Genomic DNA, 16,195 nt, shown 5'->3' on the forward strand with positions numbered 1-16,195 from the left:
AGGTCTGCTGGAGCAAGATGTCCAGCAATAGCTCTCAGCTGGGCCATCAACGGAGAGGTGAAGAGGAGGCAAGGCCCGAGCTCTCCAGGTGGTTTTCCATGGCCAGCTTTTATGTATTTACTTTGACACACATTCTCACTTGTGAAGTCCTGGCTGATCTGGAACTCACCACATGGACCAGGCTGGCCTTGAACTTCCAGAGATCCTCCTGCCTCTGCCTCTCAATTCCCAGATTCAAAGGTGTGTGCCATCACACCCAGCTGGAAGTTTTTATCCTTGTAACTACACAATGATCGTGCAGCCAGAATCTTCTCATTGTAAAACCGAGTTTGTGCTCTGGTAGCTCTCAGAATCTTTTAACTAAAGGCACACAGAGTGGGGTAGGTGTCAGGGAAGAGTCCGATATTGCTAAAGAAGCAGATACAAAGGCTTTAGTGTGATGGAGTCAGAAGTGGGGTTCCAAGGGAGATCTGAAGGTGTCCTGGAGGCCATGACAGGGTAACTCATCTAAGATAGGGGTGCTCTCTCGGGGACATGGACAATGTTGGGGGACAGTTTCAATTCTCATAACTGAAGCTGGGTGGGGGGTGTAGGTTGTAGAATTTAGAAGGTGGGGGACATAGCTAAATACCCAACAGTAAGATCTGGCTTAAAATGTCAATCATGTCAAGGAGAAATGCCCCTGTTACAGCTCAGACCTAGAGTGTCACTGTTGTACATGTTAAAGACAAGCCTGTGAGAGGAAGTTGGGTCATTGGAGGTAGACCTTTCAAGGGGTCCCAGGATCACCACCACTTTCTTCTCTGTCTCTCTGTGCTTCCTGGATGCCCTGAGGTAAGAGACCTACACATTCCTGCTGCCAGGATATGTTTGTTAAGTCACCACTCTCCTAAGACAACAGAGTTATTTCAAGACATGGAACCAACCAACCATGGGCTACCTCAAGACAATGAACCCAACCAGCCATGAGCTATCCCAAGACAATGGAGACAACCAGCCATGAGCTATCCAGTGAACTACAGGCTACCTCAAGACAATGGACCCAACAAGCCATGGGCTATCCCAAAACAATGGCGACAACCAACAATGGGCTACCCAGTGAACTACGGGCTACCTCAAGACAATGGACCCAACCAGCCATGGGCTATCCCAAAACAATGGAGACAACCAGCAACGGGCTATCCTAAGACAATGGACCCAACCAGTCATAGGTTATCCCAAGACAATGGAGCCAATTGGCCATGGGTTAAGACCTCTGCAACTGTAAGTCAAATGTCTTTCTTACCTCTAGATTGTTTTCTTGGATAATTTTGCTGGAAGTAAGGAAATCTTAACATGTCTGGATGAAAGAGCAAAATAGAAACTACTAATAACACAAGAACAAGTACTTAACACAGAATGGCACCTGGTACACCCAGCTAGAGAGATTACAACCAGGAGCCAAGAAGATGGTTCAGCCAGGAAAAGGAGATTGCTGCCAAGCCTGATGACCTGAGTTCCACTCCTCAGCCCCACAGGGTGGAAGGAACAAACCCACTCCCAAAAATTGTTATGTGACCTTCATATGCATACACACACAAAAAAAAAATTTTTTTTTAATTTTTCAAGACAGGGTTTCTCTGTGTATCTCTGTAGGCCAGGCTGGCCTCAAACTCACAGAGATCTGCCTGCCTCTGCCTTTAGAATGCTGGGATTTAAGGTGTGCGCCACCACCACCCAGGTATAGAAATAATTTTTTAAAAGAATCTGTGAGAAACAAATAAAAACAGGAAATCTGTGTCTTGTTTTCCTGGTGGCTGGAGTCCTTGCAGTGCTCTGTAACTATGTTTATCACAACTGGGAGGAAAAATAGTCCAGCCAACGCATGGAATTTTTTTCTGGTTTTTTTTTTTCATCACAAAACTGTCTTAGTCCTATGGCCTGCATAAACTGGTCTACACTGGGGCCCAGTAATCCAGTGTGGTGTGGAATCTGTAGCCCTGTCCCCACACTTGGAAGGTAGGAATGTTCCCCTCTCTGCAAACATTTCTCTACAGAGGAAACACAATGGACAATGAGGCCTGGGGTGCGGCTCAGGGCACAACATGTGCTTAGCATGGTCAGGCCCCTGGTTCAATTCCAGCACCAAAATAAATGAATTTTAGAAGGTGGGTGCTGGCCTGGCGTTGCTGGCACACGCCTTAAATCCCAGCACTCGGGAAGCAGAGGTAGGCAGATCTCTGTGAGTTTGAGGCCAGCCTGGTCTATAGAGCGAGTTCCAGGACAGGCTCCAAAACAATACAGAGAAACCCTGTCTCAAAAAAACAAAACAAAATAAAATAAAATAGAAGATGGGGGCTGGCAAGATGGCTCAGTGGGTAAAGGGGCTTGCAGTACAAGCTTACAGATGCATGTTCCGTCCCTGGAACCCATGCAAAGGTGGAAGGAGAGAACCAATTGCGTAAGTTGCTCTCTGGTCTCCATATGGGCCCTGTGGCGCGTGCACCTAAACACACATTATACACACACATAATAATAGCTGTTCTGCCCCCTCCCAATAATGGGTTTCTCCACAGATATAGTATGGCAGATTAAGCTGAATTGAAAAAGTGCAACAAGTGTATATTTGAGCAGAGCAACTCCAGGCCTGTTCTCTGGTCCCAGAGATTGAAGCCAGAGAAGTCACACATCTGAACTAAAACAGGAAGACTTTATAGGTTGTAGGAGATGAGTGATCACACAAGCTTGGTTTGTGCCCAAGTATGGTCAAAAGCTGAGTGCTCTGGCAGAGGACTTGGGCCACAACTGCAGGGGAGGAAGCTGCAATAGTTGCCAGGAATGTGGAACTGGGCTTTTTGGCACCTTTCTTTCCTTTGTTCAGAGGCTCTGAGTGGGTGAGGTTTAGAGAGGGAGAGAGAGGCGTAGGGGGGAATGGGGCTTTCTGGATCATGCAGGGTTGAGCTGGAGGTTCTTACTGAACACATAATAATAATACTTTTAAATGATAAATACAAAATGGGAAAGGTTAGCTTGATGCCATCCATGGAGGATGGATGGACACTGCTTGTCTTTTTTTCAGTTATAGCAAAACACATGTAACAAATTTCATCATCTTACTGCTTATGACAGCATACACCTGTAATCCCTGAACCCATGTTATAGAGGTAGGAGAACTAGGAGTTCAAGGCCAGGGTCAGCTACATAGGGAAGTCAAGGCTGTACTACATGATACTTTGTATCCAAAAAAAGAAAAAAGAATTCCCATTTTAACCATTTTCAGTGCAGTTTTCTCAGCATTGAGTGCAGTCACATGGTGACACGGCTGTCACCAGCATCCAGCCACACATCTTTTCAAATTCCCAAGTCTGCATCCATCAGATGCTACTTCCTGCCCCCCCCACCAACTCCCTGATAACCACCATTCTACTTCACGTCTCCAAAAACATGCCTACTCTGGGCACGCCATCCAAGCAGCTGCACCAAGTACTCACGACTGGCCCGTTTCATTCTGCATCCTGACTGCAGGGTTCGTTCATGCTTCAGTATAGACCAGAATATTTTTCTTTTTCAGGGCTGAATAGTATTCCAGTTGACTAGATATACCACACTTTATCTGTGGGCAGATATAGGCTGTCTCCATGTTTTGGCTACTACTGATAACATGGTGATGCACGTGGAATGCAACGCCTCTTTGAGACCACTCATCCATTTCTTTTGGGTACACAGCCATCTCTTGGTAGCTATGGGAATTGGTTCCAGAACCTTACATGGAAGTCATAGTTTGTGGGTATTCAAAAGATATGAAATAGTATAGGATTTATACACAGCCTCCACAATATTCCTGTATACTTTGCCACATCCCTAAATTACTTACATTCCTTGTCACAGTGTCAATGTCATGGAAACAGACTGTGTCATTGAGAGAACGATGACAAAACCAGCCTGGCTGTGCTTAGTGAGGAGGCCATGCTGCTCTCTGTTTCGAACCCACAGTTGGTCCATCCTGTGCATACAGACCCCTGGCATGTAGATCTGCTAGAGCAGGGAGATCCGATTCTTGAGTCTCTGAGGCCCCACCGCACTGTTCCACAGCAGCCAAGCCATTTCCCATCCTACAGGCAAGGTGACCTTTACAGGGACTCGCCTGGGTTTTTGTTGGCTTAGGGCTTATGGTACCCAACTGGTATATAGGAGAGAGGGCTGCAGTTGTTGGAGGCAGTGTAGACAGGAGCCACAGGAAGCCTTCGAGCAGGTGATGGCATGATGTGACAGAGTTGGAGCCATTGCTCAGACGTTAAGAATACACACTGCTCTGGCGGAGGACCCGAGGTTGATGACTCCACAGTACCTATGCCACCAGCTCCAGGAGACCCAATGTCCCCTCTGTCTTCTGTGAGCCCCAACCCTCATGTGCACACACTTACACACAGACACATACACACATAGAGAAAAAAATTTAAATTAAGTAAATCTAAAGGAAAAACCTTCCAGCGGATGAGCTGAGAGCAGGCCGTTAGGAAGCAAGGTCAAGAGTAGGAAGGCCAGAGAGGAGCTAAATCCTGCTGAGAACAGATGGGATGTGCCTGTGGGATCTGGTGACTAGAGAGAGGCAGGCTGGAGAGTGGATGACACTGAGACACAGGGCAGCAAGATCTCCCGAAGACTGAAGGTACATGAGAGAAAGTCAAAGTTGACCTCAACAGTTTGGAATGGAGGTGTGGCCACCAGGAAATGGGGGTGTGGCCACCAGGGAATGGTGGTGTGGCCCCCAGGGAATGGGACTGCTGAAAGAGCAGGAATTATGAATTCAATGGGGCTTGTGGCTAAGGTCACTCACTGATCTTGCAGAGAATCAGGGGTCACTTGCCAGCACTATATTGTCAAGAGGGTCACAACCTCCTTCCAGAACTCATTTCTAGGAGCTCCAAAGCCCTTCTCTGTCCTCTGAGGGCTCCTCCACAAAATGCACATAAAACTCATGCGGGCACACACACATTCATATACATTAAACATATATAAATATTTATTATATTTTTAAAAAGAATTCACGTTTGGATGCATGCTGCCACACCACTGCAGGCATGCTTCTGCTTCTTCATTTCCTGAACAAAGTGAGATCCAGGGACCCAAGCCAAAGCAGAGGAGGGCAAGAAATGCCAGAAGCATTCATTGGAGCCCCACTACCCAGTGTCTTCCCTTGCTCCTATGTCAGGTCAGACATTCAGGGATGAGCATGCTTCCAACTTCACAGGTGAGCACCTAGCCTCAGGAAGATGAGGTCAAAGACCAAAAAACACCCAGTGGTAAGTGTCAGAGGCAGGATTTGAACCCAGCACTGCCTGACTCTGATCCCCCATTTTACCCATTTTATCTCAGTTACTGAGGCCAGCAGAAATGAGAGAAGGGCTCACTGAGGTGTCAGACACATGCTGCATCGTGAAGACGGGAAATGTGAAAGAGCAGAGATGGTGGACAGAGCACATGGACACTGGAGACCTGACTTCACAGCATCCTTTGAGGCCCCGAGTGTCCTGGCTCTGTGGTATATTGTGGCCATCTCTGAAGAAGCTCATTCATCATGCTCTACTGAATAACTTCCCACTCTGGGCTTTTCCTCACAAAGTCCCCTCTTTCTGGAACGCTCAACACTGGCATTCTGAATGGTTCCTACCTATATCTGGGAGCTCTCCTTGATCTCTTGTCTAGAATCAGGATTCCTGCGCAGCCCAAGGCCAGATGTACACTTAAAACAGTTCTCATAGCTATGAGTTCAACACACTCAATGCCTGCCTCTTCTTCCAGGCCAGAGATGCATAACAGAACCTGGGAAACCAGTGCCACTCCAGAAATGGTCTAGACTTACATACACACAGTAGTGGTCCCTCGCCACAGGTAGCTGTTGAAACAGAGCGAGCATTTGAGGACAGGGACAGAATTTGCTTATTTATACTATGTATTTGTCCTGGTCAGCTTTAACTATCAACTGGACACAACTTAGAGGAAGGCCAGTCGGCATGTGTGCCTCTCTGTGGGGAACTATCTCAATAGTTAATTGACTTAGGAAGGCCCAACCCACCATAGGTGGCACCAGTCCCTGGGCAGGTGGTTCTGAACTGTGTAAGAAAGCCAGCTGGGTATAAGCTAGTCAGTGAGTCAGCAAGCAGCATTCTCCATGGTTCCTGCTGTATCTTGGTTGTGAAGTGACTTCCCCAGTGGGAGTTAGACAGCCAGTGTGCCACTTCAAGTTCCTGCCCTGTCTTCTTTCAGTGATGGACTGTGATGAGGAACAGAGGCCAGACAAGCCCTTCCCTCCTCTATGATGCAGGATGTCTTAGCACAGGCACAGAAATATAAATAGAACAAAATTATATTGCATAAATTATTTCCCATGTAAATTATATAATTCATATTAACCACATGTGGCCAGTGGCTACCATACTGTGGCTGTAGACAGCAGCTCCTTCAAGGTGTGGACCATTTTATCTTAGTCATACATGCAGTCTTTTGTACCAAGGATGGTATTAAACTATTGAGTGGCTAGGTATGGTGGTACACATTTTTAATCCCAGCACTCAGGAGGCAGAGGCAGGCAGATCTCTGTGAGCTCTAGAAGAACCTGGTGAATTCCAGGAAAAGACAGAGTCATCTGATGGCTGGACATATAGATCAGCAATTGAGTTCTTTCTTAGCATGCATGAGGCCCTGGGTTCCATCCCCATCACTGAAAAGAAAAAAATCATTATCATGAGAAAGAGAAATCTCACAAGGCCTGTCTCACATGGGTACATGATAAGGAAGAGCAGCATACAAACTTCCAGCTGCCCCATACCCCACACGCATGCCCCTAACAGACAGCAGGTGAACAAGGGTCGTTTGTGGTCTCAGCTGGGCCATGCCAGAGCTGTATAGCAGGGCCTCCGGGTGCACCAGAGGACTACTTTCTTAGACACCCTTGCTCTGTTCCACGCCCCTCCCCATCCCTGCAATCTGCTTAGAGGCTTAGGGCCTATGAACACCCAACCTCCCGCAGGGCCCAGTCTGTTCCAGAGTCCACTCCTGCCAGCACTCTGAATTTTTTTAAAACCATATTGCTCTCAGGAAATCTGCTGCCTGCAATCTGCACATAATGTATGCAGGGCATGGTCTGAGAAACATCTAAGTCGTGATGTGTAACCCACTCAGATTCACACAGTTGCCTGTTTCTTTCTCTTTTAGCTTCCTCGTTCTTATAAACCAGCACATTAACAGGTTAATTATGACTTCATTCAAGTGTATCTTGGGGCTTTCTTTTTAAAAACATTTTGGCTTTCTGTTTTTATTTACCTGCATGTGTGCCTGTAAGCCTCACATAAGGACAGAAGAGGGCATCAGACATCCTGGAGCTGGAGCTAACAGGTGTTTGTGAGAACATAGATGCTGGGAACCAAACTTGGTCCCCTGGAAGAGCAGCAAGTGTTCTTAACAACCAAATGGGCTTTCCAACCCCTGGGGTTTTCCAGCAGCCATTTTGGGTAGTCCAACAACACTAACTTGTATCATTACCTTTTATAAATATTTCAGATGTAATGACAATAGCAAATAGGTAATGTCCATCGCTTTGTGTTGTCAAGCACTTAGCACACATCTCATTTAACCTTTATAATAAACATATGAATCAAGAATTATGATGACAGTCTTTTTTTTTTTTCCTCAGGAATTGAACCTGGGAGCTCAAGTATGCTAATCGCACACTGTGCCACTGTCCACTTGTCCTCATCTGTCCCTGGCTCTGTATTTTTTTTTTTTCTGAGACAGGGTTTTTCTGTGTAGCTTTGGAGCCTATCCTGGCACTTGCTCTGGAGACCAGGCTGGCCTCGAACTCACAGAGATCAGCCTGCTTCTGCCTCCCGAGTGCTGGGATTAAAGGCGTGTACTACCAACACCCAGCTGTCCCTGGCTCTTTACAGCAAGAGAAACTGAGTCTTAGAAAGGCTAATTGACTTGAGATCAAGATTTGAACCCAAATCTGCCTGACTGAGAGCCAATGTTCTCTGACAGTAAACCATTTAACCTCTCTAATAGTACATGTTCTTCTATCTATAAAATATTGAGATTGAGAATTGAAAATCACGCTGAAGGGCAGGATGGATGCTTCTTACACTACTTGTAAACTGTAATCACTGTATCTACTTTGTGTATATTACAATAGTTATCATATATTTAAATTTAAAATAAAATTTATTATTAATTATTATTATTAGTAGTAGGTAGCATCATTATTATATTTTGAGACAGGATAGGGTTCAGGCTTGCCCAGAATGTGTATTTCCTGAGCTTTGGTACCTCCCTCATGGGCTGGGATTCCAGGCCTGCATCTCTAGACCCAGCTTCAATTAATTACATATATAAGTTACCCTATTCTTACTGTCCCTTTCTGTATATTTAGTGCTGGGGTTGGGATCCCTGGCCTTGTACATGGTAGGCAAATGCTCTGAATGAGCTGGCCCACAGTTCCCTGTTTTCACTCTTTTTTAGTTATGGACAGAATCAGTATGTGATGTCATATCTATGTATTAGTAAGCTAAAGACACATATGTCTTTTGCCAAATTCACATGCTCTGACAGTACTTAGCAACCCATTCCACTAAAGCTGGCATTGTTATCAGAGCACCAAAATTTTGTTTCAATTTGTGGATTGTTGTTGTTTTATTTAGGGTACTTATTTGGCTCTGTGAACATGGTGTCTGAGCTCAGTGAGAGTTCAGTGGCATGAGTTACTTGAGGAATCTGTACTCTGACATTTATGTTTTTGTGTATGGCATATGGACTTCGGATATTACAAGTGGGTACCATTTAACAAATAAAGCTGTCATTAGTTGTCAGGGGGGGTATTTACTAGATTCTATTAACAAAAGCTGAAAAGTACAGTTTCAATTAATGAAAATGTATAATGAAAATTAATTTTACATGAATTGAGAAGTAAACATGACAACCCCTATGAGCACTCAGAGCCTCAGAGAAGCCGGATCAGTCACTCTAAAAGTCACTTGGGAGAATTCTTCAGTAGGTTGAGATGGGGTGGGGGTGACCCATACCATTTTTTAAAGTCAGTCACGTACACACAGGCTAACAATAACCAATCCTTCCCAACAGACCCAAATGGAAGTGACTTTCACCTGCCAGATGACTAAAGACTAAAAATTAAAACAGGAACCCCTGGAAATGTTATCCTTAATGTCCCTGTTCAGACTCTCGGAATTTGCTTAACAAATCACTGTCCCTTGTGGCCTGAAAAATACCTGCAAATCCCCCTGAAGGCCTCTGTCCTTCCTGCTGCCTCTCTGTGTTCCCCCAAGATTCTTAGAGTGAACTGGGTATCCCCCACCCAATTCCCAACCTCAAAGGAATGCATTCCTAGTGTTTCCAACGCTGAGGCTTACTCCAGCTAGCTCTTCCCCAAGCCCTTCATTCAGAAGGCATGAGTCTCCAGCCAAGGCTCTCAGCTCTCTCATTCACATGCTTCCCAAACAACCAACTGCTCCAGCCTCTCCTCTAGGAAGGCATCCTTGCTGTTTAGAAATCACATCGGTCCTTTCCAAAAGACCTTGCAGGGGTTAAAAAAAAATCAGGAATTGCACAGTATGAGAGAAAGGCTGATAAGGACAGGTATCAGCCCTCGTCAATTCAGCCCTCCTTTCCAAACAGCATCCCACATGTTCTCACAGCATAGACCTCAACACCCCTTCAGGGTTGAGAGCGATTTTCAAGGGAAAACACAGAAACTAAGGATTCCCACAAGGTCCTGACAGATCTAGGAAAAAAAAAAAGAAAGAAAGAAACAGAAACAGAAATAGAGCGGGGCTAGGAAAATGGCTTTTCTCCTCCAGGCCCAATTCTTCCGTCTGTAATAGCATTTTCCGATTCAAGAGGCCGTGCGGGGATGCACCCCTGCAGGCTTTGCTCTTCTAAAGGGCACCCCGCCTGCCTCCCATCGCCCCCGCGGTACTCACGGCAACTGCCTGAGCTGGAACAGGTCCTCCTCCATGTCCGCGCTGCGCCAGGGCGAGCCTGGGCATGGCCCTTACATGGTGGAGCACCGCCGGCGCGCCGGCTTTCAGCACCGGGATGCTGGACAGCTCCACAGCTTCTTCCTTGGGCAGCCGCTGGGGGAGGGAGCCCTGCCCGGGAGACAAAGCCGCCGCCGCCGGGAGACCGACGGGAGTGGGCGGAGGACGAGGGGAGGGCTGCGCGGTAGAGAGGGCGGGGCGAGCCCTGCTGCTCCCAGGAGCCCACGGTCCGCTGACTGGGGGTGTCTGCGGGGCACCCCCGCCTGCCAGATGATGCCTCCCTCCCTGAATGTTCGTAGGAATTTATTAGTGTTGTCAGTATGATGTTCTGGAAGCTTAAGCTCTGGGATGGAGTATAGGTTTTGGGGGAATGTTCTTCATGTATTACACTGCTGTGTGCTGAGAACCTACTGGGTGCCAGGCACAGTAACAGGCTGTTGACAGAAAACTTTTGAAAAGATTGTTATCACAGAGCTGAGGGCCTGATGAAATGGACCTAGGAAAGGAACAGGAGGTAGAAAGGTTACTGGGTTATTTATTTTTCACAGTCTGACTAGAACTTCAACTTCTTGAAATTTCTTGGATGTATCCCAGGTGCCCAGGAGAGTGTGCCTGGCACACAGAGCATCCTTAGTAAACATCTGTCATGGCTGAGTGTGGTGGCACAAGGAAGGGTGAAACAGGAGGACCATGTGTTCAAAGTCAGCCTGGGTTACTAACAAACTCAAGGGCAGATAGCTACATATCAAAACCATGTCTTAAAAGTTATGTGAGGCATGGTGGTGATCCCTGCACTTGGAGGAAGAGGCAGGTGAATCTCTGTGAGTTCCAGGTCAGCTAGGGCTACAGAGTGAGATGCCATAAAGAGAGCAAGGAAAGGAGGCAGGAAGGGAGAGAGGAAACGAGGAAGAAGGGAGAGGGAGAAAATATCACAAGTGAGCGATCCTCAATTCAAATTGTCCATAATCATTTGACTCCATCCAAAGCTACGGAATCTACTGGGGGTGGTCCTGGTGCCTGGATGCAAGAGCTCCTCAGAAGCCTTAGAGTGGAAGCTTCTGGTCCTAGTGTGAAGCAATGGAGAAAAAAGAAAAATATTCAACTAACATGATGGCAGCTCCCATGCTTCCCATTGTGTGAGAACTATGATTGGATGGAAGATCACAGCGACCTAAAGAAGAGAGAGACCTTCTTTTCTAATTTTTTATAACTTATGTATGTGTCTATGTGTATGCTTGTGTCTGTGTGTGCATGTGTGTGTGTGGTGTGTGTGTATGCTCATGTGTGCATGTGTGTGTAGTGTGTGTGTGTGTTTCTCAAATGTTCAGTGATGTCAGTCCATGCTCATTCAGCCTGAGTTGAGAAGACAGCATTGTTGCAGAAACCAGTGATAGAAAAACAGCTTGCTTTAAGGCAGCCAGGAGGCAGAGAGGAAGGGACTGGAGTCCAAATGCAACCTTCAAAAGCATGATACAGGGCCTGGAGAAAGTAGGACCCTTGGTCAGTTCCCAGTGCCATGTCTGGGAACTCAAAAAAAAGAAAAGAAAAGAAAAGAAACAACGAAAACAAGGAACAAAACCCATAAAAGCCAGGGGCTAGAGAGATGTCTCCAACAGGACCCGGGTTTGATTCTGAGCACCGACAACAGGTGACTCACACTCTCACACTGCCTATTACTCCAGCTCCATGGGATCTGATGCCCTCTCTGGCCTCCTTAAGTACTGCACACACACACAGAGAATTTCAAACAATAAATGCAAAAAAAAAAAAAAAAAAAAAAAAAACCATACTTTAGGGTTTTGTTTTTTTTTCTCTTTGGTTCTTTGGGGGACCACCATCCAGCTCCCAAATAAATCACATGGAGGTTTATTCTTACTTATGAATGCCCAGCCTTAGCATGGCTTGTTTATAGCCAGCTTTTCTTAACTTAAGTTATACCATCTATCTTTTGCCTCTAGGCTTTTACCTTTCTCTATTTCTGTATCTCTTTTCTTTCCTTATTTCTCAGTGGCTTGCTGTGTAGCTGGGTGGCTGACCCCTCAAGTCCTCCTTCTTATCCTGTTCCTCCATCTCAAATCCTCTCTTCACAGATTTCTCCTCCTATTCATTCTCTCTGCCTGCCTGCCCTGCCTATCCTTTCTCCTGCCTTGTTGTTGGTCATTCAGCTCTTTATTAGACCATCAGGTGTTTTAGGCAGGCAAAGTAACACAGCTTCATAGAGTTAAGCAAATGCAGCATAAAAGAATGCAACACCACTGGGCGTTGGTGGCTCATGCCTTTAATTCCAGCACTCAGGAGGCAGAGGCAGGTGGATCTCTGTGAGTTCAAGGCCAGCCTGGTCTACAGAGTGAGCACCAGGACAGGCTTCAAAGCAATACAGAGAAACCCTGTCTCGGAAAAAAAGAATGCAACATATCTTTGCATCATTAAACAAATGTTCCACAGCATAAGCAAATGTAACGCACCTTAAGATAATATTCTACAACACTTTTAGAAACTAGTCCCTTCCTCAAGACCCCAACTCCTAACATTTCCCCTGCCTTCCAAAGTCTGGAGCCTTAGTTCCATGTTTTGAGCACACAGGCCTTTGGGGGACACTGCACATCATCTAGCAGAGCAACTTTTAAAACTCTAAACTATTACTCACCAACATTTATTGACTGAGTGAGTTTTGTACCTAACAGTCTGCAGCCATCTCTAACTTACTCGTAACTACTTCTCTTTCCACATATGTGTGTTTGTGGCATATGTGTATGTGTTCACGTGTGTGCACAGGTGTGGAGGCACAAGGATGACATCCAGTGTTTCCCTTGAGTGTTCTTGCCAAGGTACTTGATTCCAGAGATAGTCATTTTAGCCAGTCTATCTAGTCAGTTTGCTCTTGGGATTCCCGGTGTCCACCTCCTGTGTGCCAGGACTTCCAGGAGGCCTCTACTCCCTCCTGGCATTTTCTGTGGGTTCTGGGGAGGTTCATACTGTGGTCTTTATGGTTGCACAAGAAGTGCTTAACCCACTGAGCTATCTCTCTACCCCCTCTTGGCTATGTTTTCTTTTTTCCCTCATGCTTGTTGCTATTTGTCCTACCCATAATCACTTGTAAATTCTACCCCACTCCTGATCTATACCACATTGGGTAACATGATTCCTAGCCTCAGTTGAGTGGTCCAGGAGGCAGACACTATCCTAAAGGTATCCAATGCAGAGCTAGAGGTGTGGCTCTGCTGGTAGAGGCTTGCCTGGCATGCATGAAGTGCTGGACTCCAACTCCAGCACTGAATAAAACTGGGCATGGTGGTGCAAGCCTATTATCCCAGAACTCATGAAGATCAGAAATCCAAGGTTGTTCTTGCCTACACATTGAGTTTAAGGCCCTGCCTCAAGAAATTATATACATGACTCTGTGTGTGTGTGTGTGTGTGTGTGTGTGTGTGTGTGTGTGTGTGTGAGCATATATATGACATGCAATGTAAACACTGGTCAGTAGCATCTTCTCATTGATAGAATCAAATGCTATTGAATTACTATGTGACCCTATAATAATTAGCTTTGTCAACTGAACACAACCCAGAGTCATCTGGGAACAGAGTCCCAGTAGGAACTGTCTACATTAATGTGCCCTATGTGTCATCTCATCATCATCATTATCATTATTTTGATTTTTTGAGACAGGGTTTCTCTGTGTAGTCTTGGTTCTCCTAGGATTCACTCTGTAGCCCATGCTGGCCTCGAACTCAGAGATCTGCCTGTCTCTTCTTCCCAGTGCTGGGATTAAGGGAGTGTACTACTACTGCTCGGCTCTCACTCTGCTCTTGACTATTGATGTGATGTGACTCACACTACCTCAAGTTCCTACCACTGTGGCTTACCCACAACAATAGACTGTAACCGGGAACTGTGAGCTAAAAGAAACCCTTTGTTTCCTCAGTTGCCTTTTGTTAAGATAGTTTATCATTGCAAAAGAAGTGAAATTAAAAAAGACCCCCACTGGACTCTCATCTCTATCCTCAATGTAATTGAAAGCAAGACCTTGAATGGATATGTGTGCATCAATGTTTAAAAGCAACACTATTAACTGAAGCTGAGAAAGGGGACCTGGGGTGTGGCTCAGTTGGGAGAGTGCTCCACTAGCATGCATGAAGCCCTGGATTCAATTCCAACAGTGCACAAAAGTGGCCATGGTGGCACACACCTGCAATGCCGGTGCAGGCAGGAAGATTGGGATTTCAAGACCATCAAACGTGTGTTCATCAACAAAGAATGAAGTCGGATAGAAACTATACTTCAGATGCACCTTGAAAACGTAATGCTAGTTGCAAAAAAGCCTGACATAAAAGGCCAGATGATATTGAATTTACACAGCATGCAGAAATAACAAATCCATAAGGACAAAATGTGAAGTAGAGGACATGGAGAAAAAGGAATGGGGAATCATTGTTCAATAGGTGCGGTTCCTGACTGGGGATTTAATAGTTGTTTAGAAAACTGTATCATGTTCCTCACATCACTGAACTGGCACATTTATAAACTGGGCTGTCGAGATGGTTAAGCTGGTAAGGGTGCTTGCTGCCAAACCTGATAACCTGGGTTTGAACCCACATGGTGGAAGGAGAGATCAAAGTCCCTCAAGTTGTCTTCTGACCTCCAATGCAAGTTATGTGCATTATGTAAGCAAAATGTAATTTTTTAATCGGCTGAATGTTGTAAAATGGCACAGTTGCTATGGAAAACAATATAGAAGAGTCTGAAAAAATTACCATGTAAATTTGTAACCTCACTACTTGATACAGATCCAGGAGGACTGAAAATAAGATCAGAAAGTGAAGGCTTAGGTGCCCGTGTTATTGCCAAGAAGTGAGAACAACCTGAATGTCCACTGAGAAACAGATAGGGGAGAGGAGCTAGTATTTACAATGAAATATTATTTTTCTATAGTCCACTTTACACAAAGTGAACTAAGCCAATCACCAAGACTCTTCCCATTTTAGTAACTGGAGACAGTCAACCTTGCAAGATCAGAAATGGAAGGTATTTACTGGGTAGGAGGAGGAGTAGGGAGAATTACATAGTTCAGTTTGGAGAAGAGAAATGCTATAAAGAGCTGCCACACAGCAATGTGCTCATGCAAGACAGGATCTAAAAATTTATTTATTTATTATATATATGACAGCAATCCATTGGCTGATAAATATCTGGTTTGTTTCTAGGTTTTCCTGTTTTGAAGAGTGATTCTAGGAACCTTTGTATGGGGCTTTGTAGGGGGTATGAACCTAACAGAAACAGATTTTTTTTTTGTTTTTTTGTTTTTTGTTTTTCGAGACACGGTTTCTCTGTAGGTTTGGAGCCTGTCCTGGAACTCTCTTTGAAGACCAGGCTGGCCTCGAACTCACAGAGAACCGCCTGCCTCTGACTCCCGAGTGCTGGGATTCAAGGCGTGCGCCACCACCGTCCGGCCAGAAACACATTTTTTTTTTTTAAACATCGCACTTTAATTTATTGTTTGTGTGAGCGTATTCCCGCTTTTGTATGTGTGTGTTTGTGTATGCGTGTATACGCGTGTGTATATGTGCGTTTGCACGTGAGTGCTCGTGTATATGAGTGTGCATGTGGTATATGCCTGTATGTACGCCTCTGTGTGTGTGTGTGTGTGTGTGTGTGTGTACACGTGTGTGTGTACTCGTGTGTGGTGCACCACAGCATACATAGACAGTTCAGGACAACTCCGGTTCTCTTTTACCGTGTGGTCCCAGGTATTGAACTCAGGTTATGAGATTTGGTGGCAGGTGCCTTTACCTGCAGACCCATCTGGCCAGCCCACACTTTTTTTATTCAATCAAAGATGGAACCACTCCCCCACCCCCTATTTTTTTTTAATTCTCATTTTAATGGCAGCCTTTCCACACGAAACACGACACAAGCTCTGCCCTGAAGGCGGAGCGTCTGCATTTCTGAATGAAGCCAGAGCAATTGCGAGAAGTGCTCACTGTTTCTGAAGCAGTGCACAGCCCCGGAAGCCTCCCTTAGCAACAAATCAGGCTGCGGTTGCTAAGGGAAAAGGAACCGGGCAGAGCTCATCCGTCCACTATTGCGGTCCGGCGGCATCAACTTCCTGTTCGTCGTCTTGCCTTCCCCCGCCGTGGCGAGGTCGCTACCGCTGGTTCCGCCGCCTCAGG

General features: G+C 45.7%; 1 protein-coding gene across 1 annotated transcript in view; it reads right to left on the reverse strand.

Moving 5' to 3' along the window:
• Nucleotides 1–10,003, reverse strand: part of Svop (SV2 related protein) — a 62,012-nt gene extending 52,009 nt beyond the window's left edge. Inside the window, exon 1 of the mRNA XM_027415975.2 lies at nt 9,969–10,003. Within this exon, the coding sequence (XP_027271776.1) occupies nt 9,969–10,003 (35 nt within the window). The remainder of the gene's footprint in view (nt 1–9,968) is intronic.
• Nucleotides 10,004–16,195: the final 6,192 nt, after the last annotated feature.

This window comes from Cricetulus griseus, chromosome 4, assembly GCF_003668045.3.
Source record: "Cricetulus griseus strain 17A/GY chromosome 4, alternate assembly CriGri-PICRH-1.0, whole genome shotgun sequence".
Lineage (NCBI taxonomy): Eukaryota > Metazoa > Chordata > Mammalia > Rodentia > Cricetidae > Cricetulus > Cricetulus griseus.